The sequence below is a fragment of the Thalassophryne amazonica genome, chromosome 7, assembly GCF_902500255.1.
Source record: "Thalassophryne amazonica chromosome 7, fThaAma1.1, whole genome shotgun sequence".
NCBI lineage: Eukaryota > Metazoa > Chordata > Actinopteri > Batrachoidiformes > Batrachoididae > Thalassophryne > Thalassophryne amazonica.
Genome location: NC_047109.1, coordinates 78,032,436 through 78,047,771, shown reverse-complemented (window position 1 = coordinate 78,047,771; position 15,336 = coordinate 78,032,436). Strand labels below are relative to the sequence as shown.

Here is a 15,336-nt window from a genome sequence, read left to right as displayed (position 1 = left end):
CTGCAAAAATCATCATCAGTGACTTCTTAGCTTAAAATAACAGATACTCATAAAGGTACCTTTCATTGCCTGATTTGCAGTAGGTTGCGATGTCATAAATTCAGGCTGCTCGATCACAGTGATTGGCTCAGTTTTAATTTCATTGGCGTGGTGGTGCAGCTCGGTGTCAGTGATACTTTCCTCCTCGTCTGGGCTACGAAACAAACAAGAAAAAGGTTTAAAATATGAACACGAACACGGACTCTGTTATATTATTCAAAGTCTCACCTTTCATCCTGTTTTTGTTCATTAACTGCCGCCGGCTCCTTGCTGCTCTCTGTGATTTGTTCGCCCCAGGGCTGGAGCTTCGAAGTGTCTTTCACCGTTGACCCCCACAGCAAGTTTGTTTGTACGTTTTCACTGAGTGAGAACTGCAACCTCTCCTCACAAACCTCAAGCAACAAAACAATGAACATAACTTAATGACTTCTTTCAGAAAATGTCATATTTTAAAGAGTCTACAACAACACACACACACCTGCATCATTAAGCCGTCCTTAGTTGGCATCTTAGAAAGCGACCCCTGGTCCTTGACGTCAGACGTGTGGCACGACAACGACTGTGAGCTTTGCACATCACGCCGCTCCTCTTGAGGTGACACTTCAGCTTGGGATTCCGATACTTTATCAGAGTTATTGTCATCCCTCACATCCACGCCGCTCTCCTCTGGCGCGGAGGAGCCGCATGCCTCCTCATGTAAATCACCAGCACCGCTCCCATTCTGCTCAGGTTTCTTCTTCAAAGACTCCAGGAGCTCTAGGTTCCCTAAGAAAAGCTCCCCCAGCGTGTCCTCCTCGTCAGCTGATATGCAACAAAGTTTTTCCAGTTTTTCAAAATCCTCCAGCGGCTCCTCTTCCAAATCTTTCCACTCAGAAATCAATAATTCTGGGAGAGCATTGAGAGGATACTGGGGTGGAGATGAATTGGCAGATGGTGTTTTCTGGAACAGGCTGCTCTCTTCATCCTGATTCCTGATGTTGGTTGTAATGTTGTGCCCGTTGTCGGGCATTATACGCACGGTCGATGGCTTCAGATTGGCAGTAATCCCTTTGTTCTGAGTTGTAGCAGGTGGTGCCTCTTGCAGGTGTGTCTCTGGGACACTTGAGTTGTGAGTTGAGGACATTTGTTGCTCTGTGTTATAGCATGGTGAAATATACGGCTGCGTCTCAGCACTAGCAATAAAATCTTCTAGATTAATGTGACTAATAAACTCCTCTGCCTCTATAACAGATGGCGGTGGGCTTGGAAAGGAGTCATCTAAACTTTCTAATTTATCGTCTTGAACATCAAGGTCTATGCTTGGTGGAGGACTAGGAAAATCGACAGAGCTGAAATTGTCTACCTGTGGGTATGACTGATCCATTTCTTCCTGCAGCCTGACTCCAGGGTCACTGGAAGAAGATGTAGGGTCAGAAGGAAGAGATATCTCTCTGCAATCATCCTGCATGTTCACAATGCTTACAGTTTGATCTACATAATCCCTCACAAGCCACTGGCTCATTTCAGACTCTGAATCAATGCCTGATTCGATACCTTCCAAGCCCTTAAAATTCACTTGAGGAGTTTGAGTAATGCAAACAGATATGTGTGGGCTTTCGCTATCCAAAGTGTGACTGAAGCAGTTTTCTAAACGTGAGCCTGTTCCTTTGCCAACATCTTCCTCCGAGGACTGCTCCTCTTTTTGGACCTTGCAGAGGTCATTTTGAGGCCACCTGTTAAAATTTTGATTTTCTCCCACATCTGTTGGATCTAGCCAACCGTCTGTGTGCATGGTTGCCTCTGGAAGTGATGAAATATGGTTTTCTGATTGGCACAACATCTCTTGCTCTGGAATTTCTATATTCTCTACCTCAATATCTAATTCTATTTTAAGATCTCCATTAAAACTGCCAATTTGTCCGAGGTCCTCAATGTTTTCTTCCTGCTGTATATTAGCTGTCTGTTGGTTATCAGTGTCCTTTGAATCCCACTTCTCCTTCAGAGCCTGTCCCTGGGTCTCATCATTCCAGGATTCTTCACAACCTTCTAAGACTGCAGGATGAGGTTCCCTTCCTGCAAGCTCATCGTTTTCACCCATCTCACAGAACTCTTGACCTACAACAAATCGTTCCTCAACCTCCCGTGTCTTATTGTTGAACCCAGACAACAATTCTGATCCAAGTTCAACATTTTGACATCTCTTTTCTGGAGAAGCCCATTGGTCATTTTCATTAAGCCACAAATCCTTTTGTACAAAACGGTGGCAGTCAAACTCTCCCTGAACCACAACACATCCTCCCCTAGTTTCTTCTTGTTCCAAAACACTCAGTAATTCTTTCGTTGATACATCCAGCCCCTCGGGTGAGTTCTCATCCAAACTGTAATCCATCCCTCTCTGGCCTTCTGCTGGAGCTTCTCTCACAGGTGACTTTTGCTTCATGGCATTACTCAGCTCTGCAGCAGCTAGTTGCTTTTCTCTTTCTGATGTCACCTCAGATTTCTTGTCTTCACCGCTTAAGTTTCTCAAACCCAATTCATTTTGGTCTGCGTGTAGGAGGTCCAGTCCTGAGCTCTCTTCAGGCTTTTCAACACCCTCTCCTGCCCAAATGGGACACGTCAGATTGCTTGCTTTGTCATCTCCCAACTTCTCATCTCTTGGCTTGGTTTCTGACACAGTATTGTCACAAAATGTGACATCACTGCTGTGAATGATGTAAACCTTAGCTAATTTGGACTCTCTGTCATCAACTTGGAATGGTGTTGTGGATTCCCCGGCATCATTTCCACAGCGAAGAGCATTTAGGGCAACAATATCCTTACTGGTCTCGCTAACAGTTGTATAGTCGTTGCTGCTGGGTCTCAACGTGCAATCCTTTGACTGTAATTCAGCTACAGATTCAATCAAAATATCTGTCTCAGCATGATTCTTGGAATTTAAATCCTGGAATTTGCAGTCAGCTATATGAGAGATGATGCCATCTGTGTAGTGGTTGTCTATGGGACACCCTCCACCATGTGGAAGCCCTTTCACTGGCTCACCATCTAAGTTTGAGAACAACTTATCAATTAATTGAGCACAGTCCTTGGCCTGAGGATCATCAGACAATAGTGTTGACTTGACTAACCCATTTTTGTCCTTTTCCTTGCTCTCATTGCAGAAAATACCAGAATCGTTTCTTTGTGCAGATTTTAGTCCTTTGATTAGAATATCTTTACCATCCTCTAAATGAGAGCTATCATTCTCAGAAGGATCCTGATATGGAATAATCTTTTCCTTGCACATCTCAATAACTTTTCTGTCTTCAGGCACCTGTATACTGTTTCTTATCAGGAGCTTGTCTCCAGGTTCTCCATCCTCTTCACTTTCAGTTTTTTCCTCTATGCCTGTCAGCGTTCCCCTATCACCTCCTCGACCGCTGTTTGGTCTGGATACACTTAATCCATCAATGGTCCTCCTGTTCATCCCTTCCCCCTCCAAGTCACTGTCTGAAAAATAGGCAGAATCTCGATGTGGAGTTTCATTTCCAAGAGCACGCCAAGGCCCGCCTCCTACTCCTCCCCCTGTGAATGAATCACTGGGTGTGAGGCAGTCAGCTGAGCTGGAAGTCATCGGTGACAGGACGGAGTCAGTGGGGGTGATTAGTGAGATCTCAGAGGATGGGTCCCAGTCTGGAGTGGTTGGGGTTGCAGCAGGAATTGCTGCATTCTTGGCATTATGATTGTATTTTTCTTGGCTGATGTTAATGTGCTGCAGTAAAATTTCACTTTTTGTCTCTAAAAATGTTTCATCATGACACGAAACCACAGTTTTGGCGCTCTCTGGTTCACCTGTTGTGATGCTTTCTGAGTGCAATGCAGGAGCTTTATCTGCAAAGCAGTGCTCTTTCTCAAGATCACATGATGTCCTGTCAGTCTTTCCAAATGTTTGATCATCTCTCTCAGGGCTGCCAGCTTCAGCATCATCTTTAACTATCTCACCATTCCTTATAACAGCTCCATCACATTTGTTTTCATGCATTACCACAGTGTTGGATTCTTCACCACCTTCAGGGGACTCCATCAGTGAAGAATGTACTGAAAGATATCCATCTGCTTGCTCTCCTCTGGCAGGTAAAGCAGGTCCATCTGACCAGCCTTCTTCTTCTTTCTGGCATGCCAGTGTTTGGCTGTGTAATATGCCATTTTTGGGCATGATTTCTGAAAACACAATCTCACCAGATTGGCAGTGGGAAGCTGAGTTGTCAGCAACATTTCCTTGGCTGACCAAATTAAGAGGATGTTTATTTGATCCTATATGAAAGACTGGAATCTCAGGTTTCATTAAGACCTTTATTTCACTCTTTTTTGCACGTTTAGTCACTTGAGCATATATAGCCTCTGTCTGTGTGTCATCTTTGCCTTTGTTGGATGCTTGTATGGAACTCATTTTCTGAAATCTGATGGTCTGAGCTGAAGTTGGGTCTATGCATATTGATTCATATTCAGGGGTCAGCGGAGTGGGAGAATGAGAAGGTTCTCCTTCCTTTCTGGTTGCAGCAGCATTTTGTCTTGATATGATTTCAGTCAGAAAGGTCTCTGCTGACTGGATTTCCTTCATGAACTCCTCCCTGGTCATCTCCGCTTTCCTTGGCTCTTTCAGACTCTGCTGTGGTTCAGACTCCTGCTTATCCACAGTGACCTCAGAGAGGAGGGACTGGGACCTTCGTATGCCCTTTGAATAGACTTCGTCAGGCTCATTATATGACGGGGCGCTGACGTAGGGCCGCTGTCTGGATCCGGCAGGGTACAGGTATTTTACAGAGTCACTTACAGATCCACCATCCAAATCTGCATCTACCCTGCCTGTGTCAATTTCGGTAAGAAAAAGATCCCTCTGGAAAGATTCATCATTGTTTTCATTTGCCTCCTCTGACGGCGCTATTGATCCGAGCTCAGTGATGAGTGACTGGGAGCGGCGCATCCCTCTGTTTGGCTGGATAAAGTTCCCCCATTTTTCTCCATCTCTTTTCTCCTCACTTGGCTCCCACAAGGTTCCCGACTTGGACTCATTAGATTCGGCCACACTTGATATCTCTGTTAAAAATAGATGCATGGGGGATTTCATGGCATTAGCCACTCGCTCTGCCTGAAGTTCAGCATCTTCTTTCCAAATGGCAGGCAGGATGGTGTCGAGACGGGACTGCGTCCTTCTCATTCCCCTGGAAAATAGCTCTGCCGCAGCTGGATCTGCATCTTCAGACAAGCTAGAATGAGCGACATTAGTTCCACAACTATGCCTCTCAGGAGACATGAAGGGATAGTCATCCTCATCGGAATACGTGGGACTGGACGATGATTGCCTTTCAATCTCTGTGTCGGGCTGGGAGTAGGGTACATTGCGGTAGATCGGTCGCAAGGGGTTTTCTCGACGCACAGGTGATTCAAAGTCTTTTCTACGTGAATGAGACATTTCTTTGGAGGTTTGCATTGTAGCCCCTTGGTTGGTCCCACTTGCTGTGTCACAGGATAACGAGTCTCTATTGGATTGCTGCATCTTACTGTGTTTTGAGTAGGTGTCATTTGTTTTATAGGTGGCGCAGGTTTTCTGAGGTTTGGAGTGGGGAGGGCACATTTGCGGTAGAGGGTAAATGGGATGGCTTGCTGGGGGCAAGGAGGGGGAGAGTGATGGGGATGGGGGAAGAGTCTGTCGGGATCGATGGAGTCCCAGATGATTAAAGGTTGAGGGTGGGCAGCTGCTCATATGATGGGGGTCTGTCTCAACTTTTCCCGACACGGTGTAGTGAGGCAGTCCTCTGTGATATCCTAATGGAGGGGCGGGGAGAGGGCGGGAGTGAAGGTGGTTGGTTGATGACATGGACATAGAACAAGGTTTCGGAGGGAGGACTGGGGCTTCGGAATTTGTGCAGGATTTTGTATCTGCTTCACTACTTCTCTTCTTCTCCTCTTCATCATCATCACCTAAATCAACCACTGAGAAAACAGTCATTCTGCTCGATGTATCTCTGAATTCTGCCACACCAATGTTGGGCACCTGGAGCCGAACCTCACTTGATCGGACGGTCCGAATGCCCTTCCCACCTGTACCTCCACACCCTTCAGAGCAATAAGGGACACGTTCTTTTCCCAACATTCCACTGCGAATCTCCACCAACTCCATATCGCCAGGACAAACTGAATCTGAACAAAAAGATGTCTGTGCCTTCCCTTTAAGAGTTGGCGACTTATCCTGGGGAGTGTGCTCCTCTAACCTGATGTAATACTCACTGGCAAGAGAGGGGCTGCGTGCACTTATCACCGGCACCACAGTGGGAGTATCCAAGGACTGTCTGTGGTTATTGTTCACTGTTGGGATTTGCTGGGGAGGAGGAAGAGGTTTGTAGCCTCGTCGTGCATGGGCCTTCTCCCAAAAATACTCAAAGTTCAAGCCTTTGCTAGTTTCAGTAACTGTCAAAATGTCATCCAGCTCAGAAGAGGACGGAGTGATACAGTTTCCCACAGAGTCCAGTAGGGGATAAGAGTTGTCTCTGTCCTCTCTTCCACGCTCGATCTCTCTGTGCCGCTCATTTGCTGCCGCCTGGAAGGCAGGTGGACGGAGTAAGTCCCAACGTCTTTCAAATGACTCCTCGCTCTCCCCTCTCCTTCCTCTACCTTCTTTGTACACTTCATCCTCTTCATCCTCTTCGCCAACACTCCCCCTTGCCATTGCCTGCTCAGCAGCCAAGAGGGAGGAGAGGAGAAGGAAGACGTCAGCGACAGAAGGACGTTGAGAGGAAGGGAGCCAGCAGGACTGCATGATCTCATACCTAAAGAGAAGAAAGGAGGGAGGACAGGAGGGACATAACTGTAGCATTATCCCTTCTCGTTAACATAACGATGGACTTCATGCATGTATTTCATGTACTTGAGAGAAGTTACTGACCAATAGTCTGCATGGGAGAGTTTGAGTCTCGGCTGAGCCAGTGTGATCCGTCTCTCTCTAATGACGAAAGTGAGCACCTCTTCATCACTCAGGTGTCTGTGGGGATGAGAGCCAAACTCAAACAGCTCCCAGATAACCACACCCAAGGACCTGCAAGAGGAAAACCATGGAAAGATCATGGTGTCATCTTCCATGCAAACAATAAGCACCAAACAAACAAACAATAATAATAATAATGAATTGTGCGACCATTATTTCTCTGAGATCATAAATTATTCTTCTTTTGTCATGTTCCCAGAATGCTCTTGTTGACACCAACACACACACACACACACCACCACTTCTTAAATGTGTGTTTGTGTTTCTAAGCTACCAAATGTATATAATAGATATCACACAGCCCCCAAATTTTGCATAAAGACAGCTGATAGGTTCATTTTTGCCTCTAAGAATTATGGCTTTTTTTCAAGGAATACTGCTAAATTTAAGTACCTACTTTTGATTTTACCTAAATATTACCATACTACATTATGTTTTGTGCCATAAATTAGACCCATTTTCAGTCTTGCAGATGCACAAGATTCATCACTGAGTGCAGCCATCTTTATTTTTATTACTGGGGTTTCCTGTGATATCATTGAGAATTCTCTGACCATTACCTTACTCCCTGCACAGGGAACAGGTGAACACGGCAAAAACAAACAAACAAATAAAACAAAAAGCTCAAAAGGAATACTGTTTTCTTTCTCTAATACTAAAACAAATCATCTTAAAGGCGCAATTTTCCATCACATAGTGCAAGGTGTCAGGATGCTTGTATCTAATATTTTTAAAGAAATGCAATAATAATAATAATAATAACAATAATAGTAAGTAAGTCCCTTCGGCTGCTCCCTTGTTTGCACTCGGAGTCGCCACAGCAAATCCAAGGTGGATCTGCATGTTGAATTGGCACAGGTTTTACGCCGGATGCCCTTCCTGACGCATCTCCACATTACATGGAGAAATGTGGCATGGGTGGGATTTGAACCCGGAACCTTCTGCACTGAAATCAAGCGTATTAACTACTTGGCCACCACCCCTGCAATATTAATAATAATAATAATAATAAATTTCTAAAATTAAAACAATTGTTTTTCACCTTTTAAAACATAATTTCTTTTAGATGGTCTCTTGCATTTTTAAAGAAAATCAGACTCTAAATTCAGATGTCATTATCAGTGAGCCCGTTTACATGTGTACTAAACACCTGTTCATTATCTGATCACTGGTTATTTGATTGTTCAAGTGGTCACGTAAACAGCAAAATGTGATATGCTTTATCGGATAACAACCTTTATCTGATTATGAGAAATCGGATTAATGCCTCTAGATTTCTCTCCAGTATTTAAATTTCTTTGGTACATGTATAGCATTTATCACATTTCCAGAGGTACAGTGGGACACACTGTTGTCTCGTTGGGGTTCATGACATCCTTCATCAGATCACAAAGTTCAGAGAGTCTGTTGTGCGTCCAAACAATTTGCCAGGATGCACAAGGGTGCTTGAATGTCCCTTGTGCGTTGTTTCAGTGTTCTAAAGAGCAAATTTCTTGGTGATCTATGCGGTTTATAGACATATACTGGATTTGAGCAGAGTTTGCCGTTGTCTAAAAGCATGACGTCATATTTCGTCACTCTTTGTGCACCAGGACATCAAACAACTCTGCTGCACCTCCTCGTTGAGAGAGAGAAAAGAGAGAGAGAGAGATAGAAAAGAGAGAGAGAGAGAGAGACCACTGTTTTTCTTCAAGACATGGGGCTGGCCTCCATGATGTTGCGCTGTCGGGCCTTTCTCCTTTTCCGCTTTGAAAGAAATCCCTTTGACTGAATTGATTTACATCATGTCAACCAGGTTTTTCTGATTATTGCATTACTGAAGTGCGTGCAAATGCGTTGGATTAGATTATTACCATTATCTAATTACTCCCAGTTTTCGGATTATGATGATAATGTAAACGGGGCCAGCGGCAATTGTGCTAACCCTAACTAATTCTTTCTTTCTTTCTTTTCAAATTATTGTAAGATGTATATACTGTTTATGTGTCCATATATAGATCACATGTGTATGTACTCAGATTAAAACATACCACACATTGCTAGTCTTGGTTTGATCAGTAACAATAAGAGATCCTTTGTACTCCTCCAGGAGCTCAGGAGCGATCCAACGTAGTGGGATCCATAGCTTGTCTGGCGTGAGATAATAGTCCTCCTTCACATAAACATATGAACAATTATTTGCATACAACAGTGACTTTGCTTATGTACCATTTCAGACAATAGAAAAAAATAAGCATAATGTAAACTTAGGTTTAATAAAATAGCATATTTGTGCTTTTAAAGGCCTTAATGTTTCAGTTCTCAAAGGATAAATCCTCATACCTTATAATGGTTGTGTGAAAGGCCATAGTCTCCTATCCTAACAGTGAGGTCGGAGGTCAGCAGACAATTTCGTAATGCTAAATCACTGCAGAGAAGATAATGATCAGAGGGTCACAACCAAAATGACAAAAGCCTTCAAGGACAAAATCTGCTTTTTTAAAATAACCTAACACATTAGTAATCAGGCATCTGAGTGTTCTGCTGTCCTTTGATGACTGTGTGTAGACACGTGGATGACTTGTGCCTTGAGATGATCCATTTTCTTTCTCTAAAATCCATCTAATTTCCACTCAACCACAAAGCTGGGATGAGTGATGCAACAGACAAAAACTACACAATCCCCAGTTTCTTCGATTACAGCCACAGAAGCCTCTAACTCCTTCAGAGTTGTTATGGGTGTCTTGGTTTTTGATAACCGCCCACTCCAGACATACAGTAACACACTGTTTGTACTTCTTAATAATTTATGTAAATTACGTCCAAGACATATTCATTGACTTGGAAATGTTCATGTGTCCATCCTCTGATTTGTCTAAATAAAAATGTCCAAATACACATGAACCTAACGGTGTGACTAGATTTCCAAAAGGAAATGGACATAACTACAGATATGAACGATGTATCGAAAATGATAGTGGCTATGTGGTGTACTTTTTTTCCAAAGACAAGTGATGTCTTAACAACAAACATGATGATATGCAAATGCCAGAAGATGATTACTATGTTGTGTATTACTGATAACATTTAGCATGTTGTGTGGGCCGCTGAAGAGGAGGTACTGCTGGCCCACCACCAGATGGCGCCCTGCCATGCGGGCACCTTTTTGCCCTGAAGAGGGCGCACTGGCGTGTTGGCCTCTTTTGGCACCACCAGGTGCGCACCGTTAGGCTGTCAGCTGTTTTTCATCATCATCATCCACACCATAAAAGCCTGAGAGAGACACCATAACTCTGCCGAGTTATCATCTTACCTCACAGGTAAACCAACTCAGCCTTTTGTGCCGTACGCACATTCATTGTTACTGTGTATACTTGCAGCTTGTAGCTGGGTTTGTTGGAAGTTTGGAGGAGCTGGCGTCTCCACTCCTCACTTCTTATTTACTAAGTATAACAATTGACACTGCACATTTTCAAGTTTTCCTATGCACTGTGGGAGTTACTGGACTTTTCCCGCAGGAGGATTACTGTGTTTGCTGACTGTTTGCTGGGTGTACACACACCCACGTTAATCTGTTTTTGCTCCTGCCAGCAGTACCGGTCCGGCAGCCTTGAACGGTGGCCACCTGGAGTTTCAGGTCTTGGCGGTTCTGGTGGATTGCGGACCTCCGGCTGGCGGTGGGACTAAGTGGGTCCCGGCTCTTCTCTGGATAGGCGTCTCCTACCCTCGGGCCTGCCCATGTGTCACCATTTAGTACTAAATTGGACTTTGCATATTTGAAACCTTGTTTGCACCTTTGCATAATAAATTGTGATTTATTCATATCCTATTGACCGCTCCTTTACGCCCCCTAACGTGGGTCCGTGCATTCACTTTCCCAACAGGATAACTCGGCCACGTCATGGATTCCGGGGGGCGTTTACCACCAGATGACCGATCGATGGAAGCGCAAGGTGCGCAGAATCTACCGGGAGGATCGCTGGGTGAGCTGCAGCACATTTTGTCTAACCTTTCTGCTCAATTGGATTTGTTAACCGAGCAGAACGCTCTCACCGTGCAGGTAGACACGAGCGCGTCAGGTGCGGCTGCAGCCACTCTCCCTCCAGTAGATCTGCAGCCTAACAGAGGTAATCCAGCGGTCGTTCAGAGGTCTCCCCCCTCGTCGCACGAAGCTTACATTAGTCCCCCGGAACCGTATGGTGGTTGTGTTGAAACGTGCGCTGACTTTTTGATGCAGTGCGTGCTCGTTTTTCACAACGGCCCGTTATGTATGCGTCGGAGTACAGCCGGGTGGCTTATGTGATTAATTTGCTTTGGGGCGAGGCACGCGCCTGGGCTACGGCGCTCTGGGAACAAGATTTACGGATCCTCTCGACTTACACTGGGTTCATAAGGGAATTTCGACAGGTGTTCAATCATCCCAATAGAGGCAAGTCTGCTTCAAATATGCTGCTGTCAATGAGACAGGGATGCCGGAGTGCAGCTGGTTATGCAATCGACTTCCTCGTTGCGGCAGCGAGGTCCGGTTAGAATGTCCGGTTGGGTGTTTTTACTGTGGCTCAAGCGAGCATGTGCAGAAGAACTGCCCCAAACAGTTAAACTTAGAGACTGGGCTAAGGGTGAGCCATACAAACCACACGAGCGTTTCACGCAAATGTGCACGACTCCCGGTCACAATTCTCTGTGGGGATTTAACCCTTACCGCTCCAGCACTGATTGACACAGGATCGGAAGGGAACCTACTGGACAGTAGGTGGGCTAAGGCTGTGGGGCTCCCTCTGGTGGCCATTCCTTCGCCATTGAAGGTGCGGGCACTAGATGGCACCCTACTACCAGAAATCACACATCAGACACGGCCTTTAACCTTGGTCATCTCTGGTAATCACAGGGAGGCGATTGTGTTTTTTGTAACACCTTCTACCTCCAGGGTTAGTTTGGGCTACCCATGGATGATAAAACACAATCCCCGGATTGATTGGCCGTCTGGGGTTGTGGCTCAGTGGAGCGAAACCTGCCACCGGGAATGTTTAAGATCCTCGAGGCCACCTGGCAATGAAGTAAAGAGGAGGGTCAGAGTTCCCCCCAATCTTACGGAGGTGCCGGCTGAGTATCATGACCTTGCTGACGTCTTCAGCAAGGATCTGGCCCTCATCCTGCCCCCACATTGACCGTATGATTGTGCCGTGATTTGATTCCAGGTGCTGAGTATCCGTCCAGCAGGCTGTACATGTACAACCTCTCACGTCCTGAGCACAATCAATGGAGACCTACATCCGGGACTCTTTAGCTGCCGCGCTAATCCGGAATTCTTCATCTCTGTTAGGTGCAGGTTTCTTTTTTTTTTGGGCAAGAAGGATGGCAGTCTCTGTCCATGCATTGATTATAGAGGGCTGAATGAGATTACGGTTCGCAACCGATACCCATTACCTCTCTTAGATTCAGTGTTCACGCCCCTGCATGGAGCCAAAATATTTACAAAGTTGGATTGGTTAGTAGGAAGTAGTAGGAAGTAGGAATGCTTGCCATCTGGTTTGGATAAGGAAGGGAGACGAATGGAAGACGGAATTTAACACCCCCTTAGGGAACTTTGAGTACCTGGTCATGCTGTTCGGCCTCACCAACGCCCCCGCGATGTTCCAGGCTTTGGTTAACGACGTTCTGCGGATTTCCTGCACCGATTCGTCTTTGTATACCTAGATGATATCCTCATCTTCTCCCAGGACTCTGAGTCTCATGTAGGCATGTCCGTCATGTCCTTCAGCGGTTATTGGAGAACCAGCTGTTTGTGAAGGCCGGAGAAGTGCGAGTTCCATCGCACCTCTCTGTCCTTCCTGGGGTTCATTATCTCCCTCCAACTCCGTCCGCCAACTGATCCAGCTAAGGTAGCTGCGGTAAGAGACTGGCCCCAACCGGTAAACCGTAGGAAGCTTCAACAGTTCCTAGGGTTCGCCAATTTTTACAGGAGGTTTATTAAGGCTACAGTCAGGTAGTTTAGCCCCCTTACAGCCCTGACCTCCACCAAAAGTCCCCTTCACCTGGTCGGATTCGGTGCGAAGCCGCGTTTAGGGAGTTGAAACACCGGTTCTCAACTGCGCCAGTTCTGGTGCAGCCCGATCCTAGCTGCCATTCATTGTTGAAGTGGATGCCTCTGACTCAGGGATAGACACCGTGTTGTTCCCAGAGCAGGGAGTCCGATAGTGCTCTCCACCCTTGTGCTTACTTCTCCCGCAGGTTAACCCCCGCCGCAACGGAACTATGACATTGGCAATCAGGAACTCCTGGCTGTGAAAGAGGCCCTTGACGAATGGACACATCTGTTGGAGAGAGCTGTGGTCCCATTTGTGGTCCGTACTGACCACTGGAACTGGAATACATTCAGACCGCTAAGCGGCTGAACCCCAGGCAGCTCGGTGGTCATTGTTTTTTTGGTCACTTTAATTCAAGATCAACTACCGCCCCGGGACCAAGAATGTCAGGTCAGATGCCCTGTCCAGGGTGCACGAAGAGGAACTAAAACTAGGCTGTTGGACCCACCTGACACCATTGTGCCAGAATCCACTATCGTCGCAACCCTGACGTGAGGGAGTCGTCAGGGAGGCCCTGACACCGACACCCGGATCCGGGAGGTGACCACCCAACAGACTGTATGTGCCACCACATGGCTCGACTGCCGGTTGGACTTCTGTCACGGTTCCAAGGCTCTCCTGCCAATCCAGGGGTGCGAAGGACTGTGGCAGTGGTTCGGCAGCAGTTCTGGTGGACGTCAGTCGAAGCCGACACAAGGACTATATCCAGGCTTGCAACCACCTGCGCCAGGGCAAGGCATCCCCATCAGCCGGAGAAAGGGCTTCTCCAGCCCTGCCTGTGCCTCGTCGCCCCTGGTCGCATATCGGACTGGACTTCGTCACGGGCCTCCCTTCGGTCCCAGGGGAAGACTGTCTCCTGACGATAGTGGACCGGTTCTCAAAAGCAGCCCACTTCGTGGCCCCCCAAAGCTCCCGACAGCCCAGGAGACTGCAGACCTCCTGGTCTACCACGTCGTGTGTCTGCATGGTATCCCGACAGACATAGTGTCAGACCGTGGTTCTTAGTTCTCCTCGCAGGTCTGGAGGAGTTTTCTGTAAGGAGCTGGGGGCCACGGTGAGCCTGTCTCCGGGTATCACCCTCAACCAACGGTCAAGCAGAGCGGGCCAATCAAGACCTTGAACAAGCCTTAAGATGCGTAACATCTACGCACCCGACCGGCCTGGAGTCAACATCTGGCATGGATTGAGTATGCACACAGTAGTCAGTGTCATCCTCAACGGCCTCTCCCCGTCAAAGTCTGCTTTGGGATATGAACCACCACTCTTTCCAGCTGTCGAGGGAGAGGTCGAGGTGCCCTCAGTCCAGGCCCACCTCAGGAGATGCCGTCGGGTGGGGAAGAAAGCCCGCTCTGCTCTCTTGAAGGCCCAGACGTGGGCTAAGGACCATGCGGACCGCCGACAAGCCCCAGCCCCAACATATCAGCCCGGAAGGAGGTTTGGCTGTCCACAAAAAACATCCCTCTTCAGACGGACTCACGGAAACTGACCGAACCGTTTCATCGGACCATTCAAGATCATCAAGTGATCAGCCCAGCCGCGGTGAAACTCCACTCCCGGCCTCTCTGCGGATTCACCCGGTCTTTCATGGTCTCGAATCAAGCCCTATCACACATCAGGACCTCTGTTCCCTTGACTGGCGCCACCTCCTGCCCGGATCTCAATGGGAGACCGGCCTGGACGTCAAGAAACTCCTGGATGTTCGTCAGAGGGGCCGGGTGTATCAATATCTGGTAGACTGGGAGGGTATGGCCAGAAGAGCGCTCCTGGGTGAAGAGGAGTTTCTTTGGATCCCGCCCTCCTGGCGGATTTCTACCGGGAGCACCCAGACAAGCCGGGGCGGGGTGCCAGGAGGCACCCCTTGAGGGGGGGGGGGGTCCTGTTGTGGGGCCGATGAAGAGGGGGGTACTGCTGGCCCACCACCAGATGGTGCCCTGCCATGCGTGGCACCTTTTTGCCCTGAAGAGGGGCGCACGAGCCTGTTGGCCCTTTTGGCACCACCAGGTGCGCACCGTTAGGCTGTCAGCTGTTTTTCATCATCATCATCCACACCATAAAAGCCTGAGAGAGAACACCATAACTCTGCCGAGTATCAGCTTACCTCACAGGTAAACCAACTCAGCCTTTTGGGCCGTACGCACATTCATTGTTACTGAAGTCTTTGCAGTTGTGATTTGTATACTTGCCAGCTTATAGCTGGGTTTGTTGGAAGTTTGGAGGAGCTGGCATCTCCACTCC

General features: G+C 47.2%; 1 protein-coding gene across 3 annotated transcripts in view; it reads right to left on the bottom strand.

Moving 5' to 3' along the window:
• si:dkey-40m6.8 overlaps nucleotides 1-15,336 on the bottom strand; it is a 39,013-nt gene that overhangs the window by 6,089 nt on the left and 17,588 nt on the right. For all 3 annotated transcript variants that reach the window (XM_034174650.1, XM_034174649.1, XM_034174651.1), the window contains exons 8-13: nucleotides 9,359-9,443; nucleotides 9,067-9,188; nucleotides 6,938-7,087; nucleotides 518-6,821; nucleotides 268-431; nucleotides 60-193 (exon numbers count right to left, since the gene is read on the bottom strand). In XM_034174650.1, coding sequence (XP_034030541.1) covers nucleotides 60-193; nucleotides 268-431; nucleotides 518-6,821; nucleotides 6,938-7,087; nucleotides 9,067-9,188; nucleotides 9,359-9,443 — 6,959 coding nt within the window. The remainder of the gene's footprint in view (nucleotides 1-59; nucleotides 194-267; nucleotides 432-517; nucleotides 6,822-6,937; nucleotides 7,088-9,066; nucleotides 9,189-9,358; nucleotides 9,444-15,336) is intronic.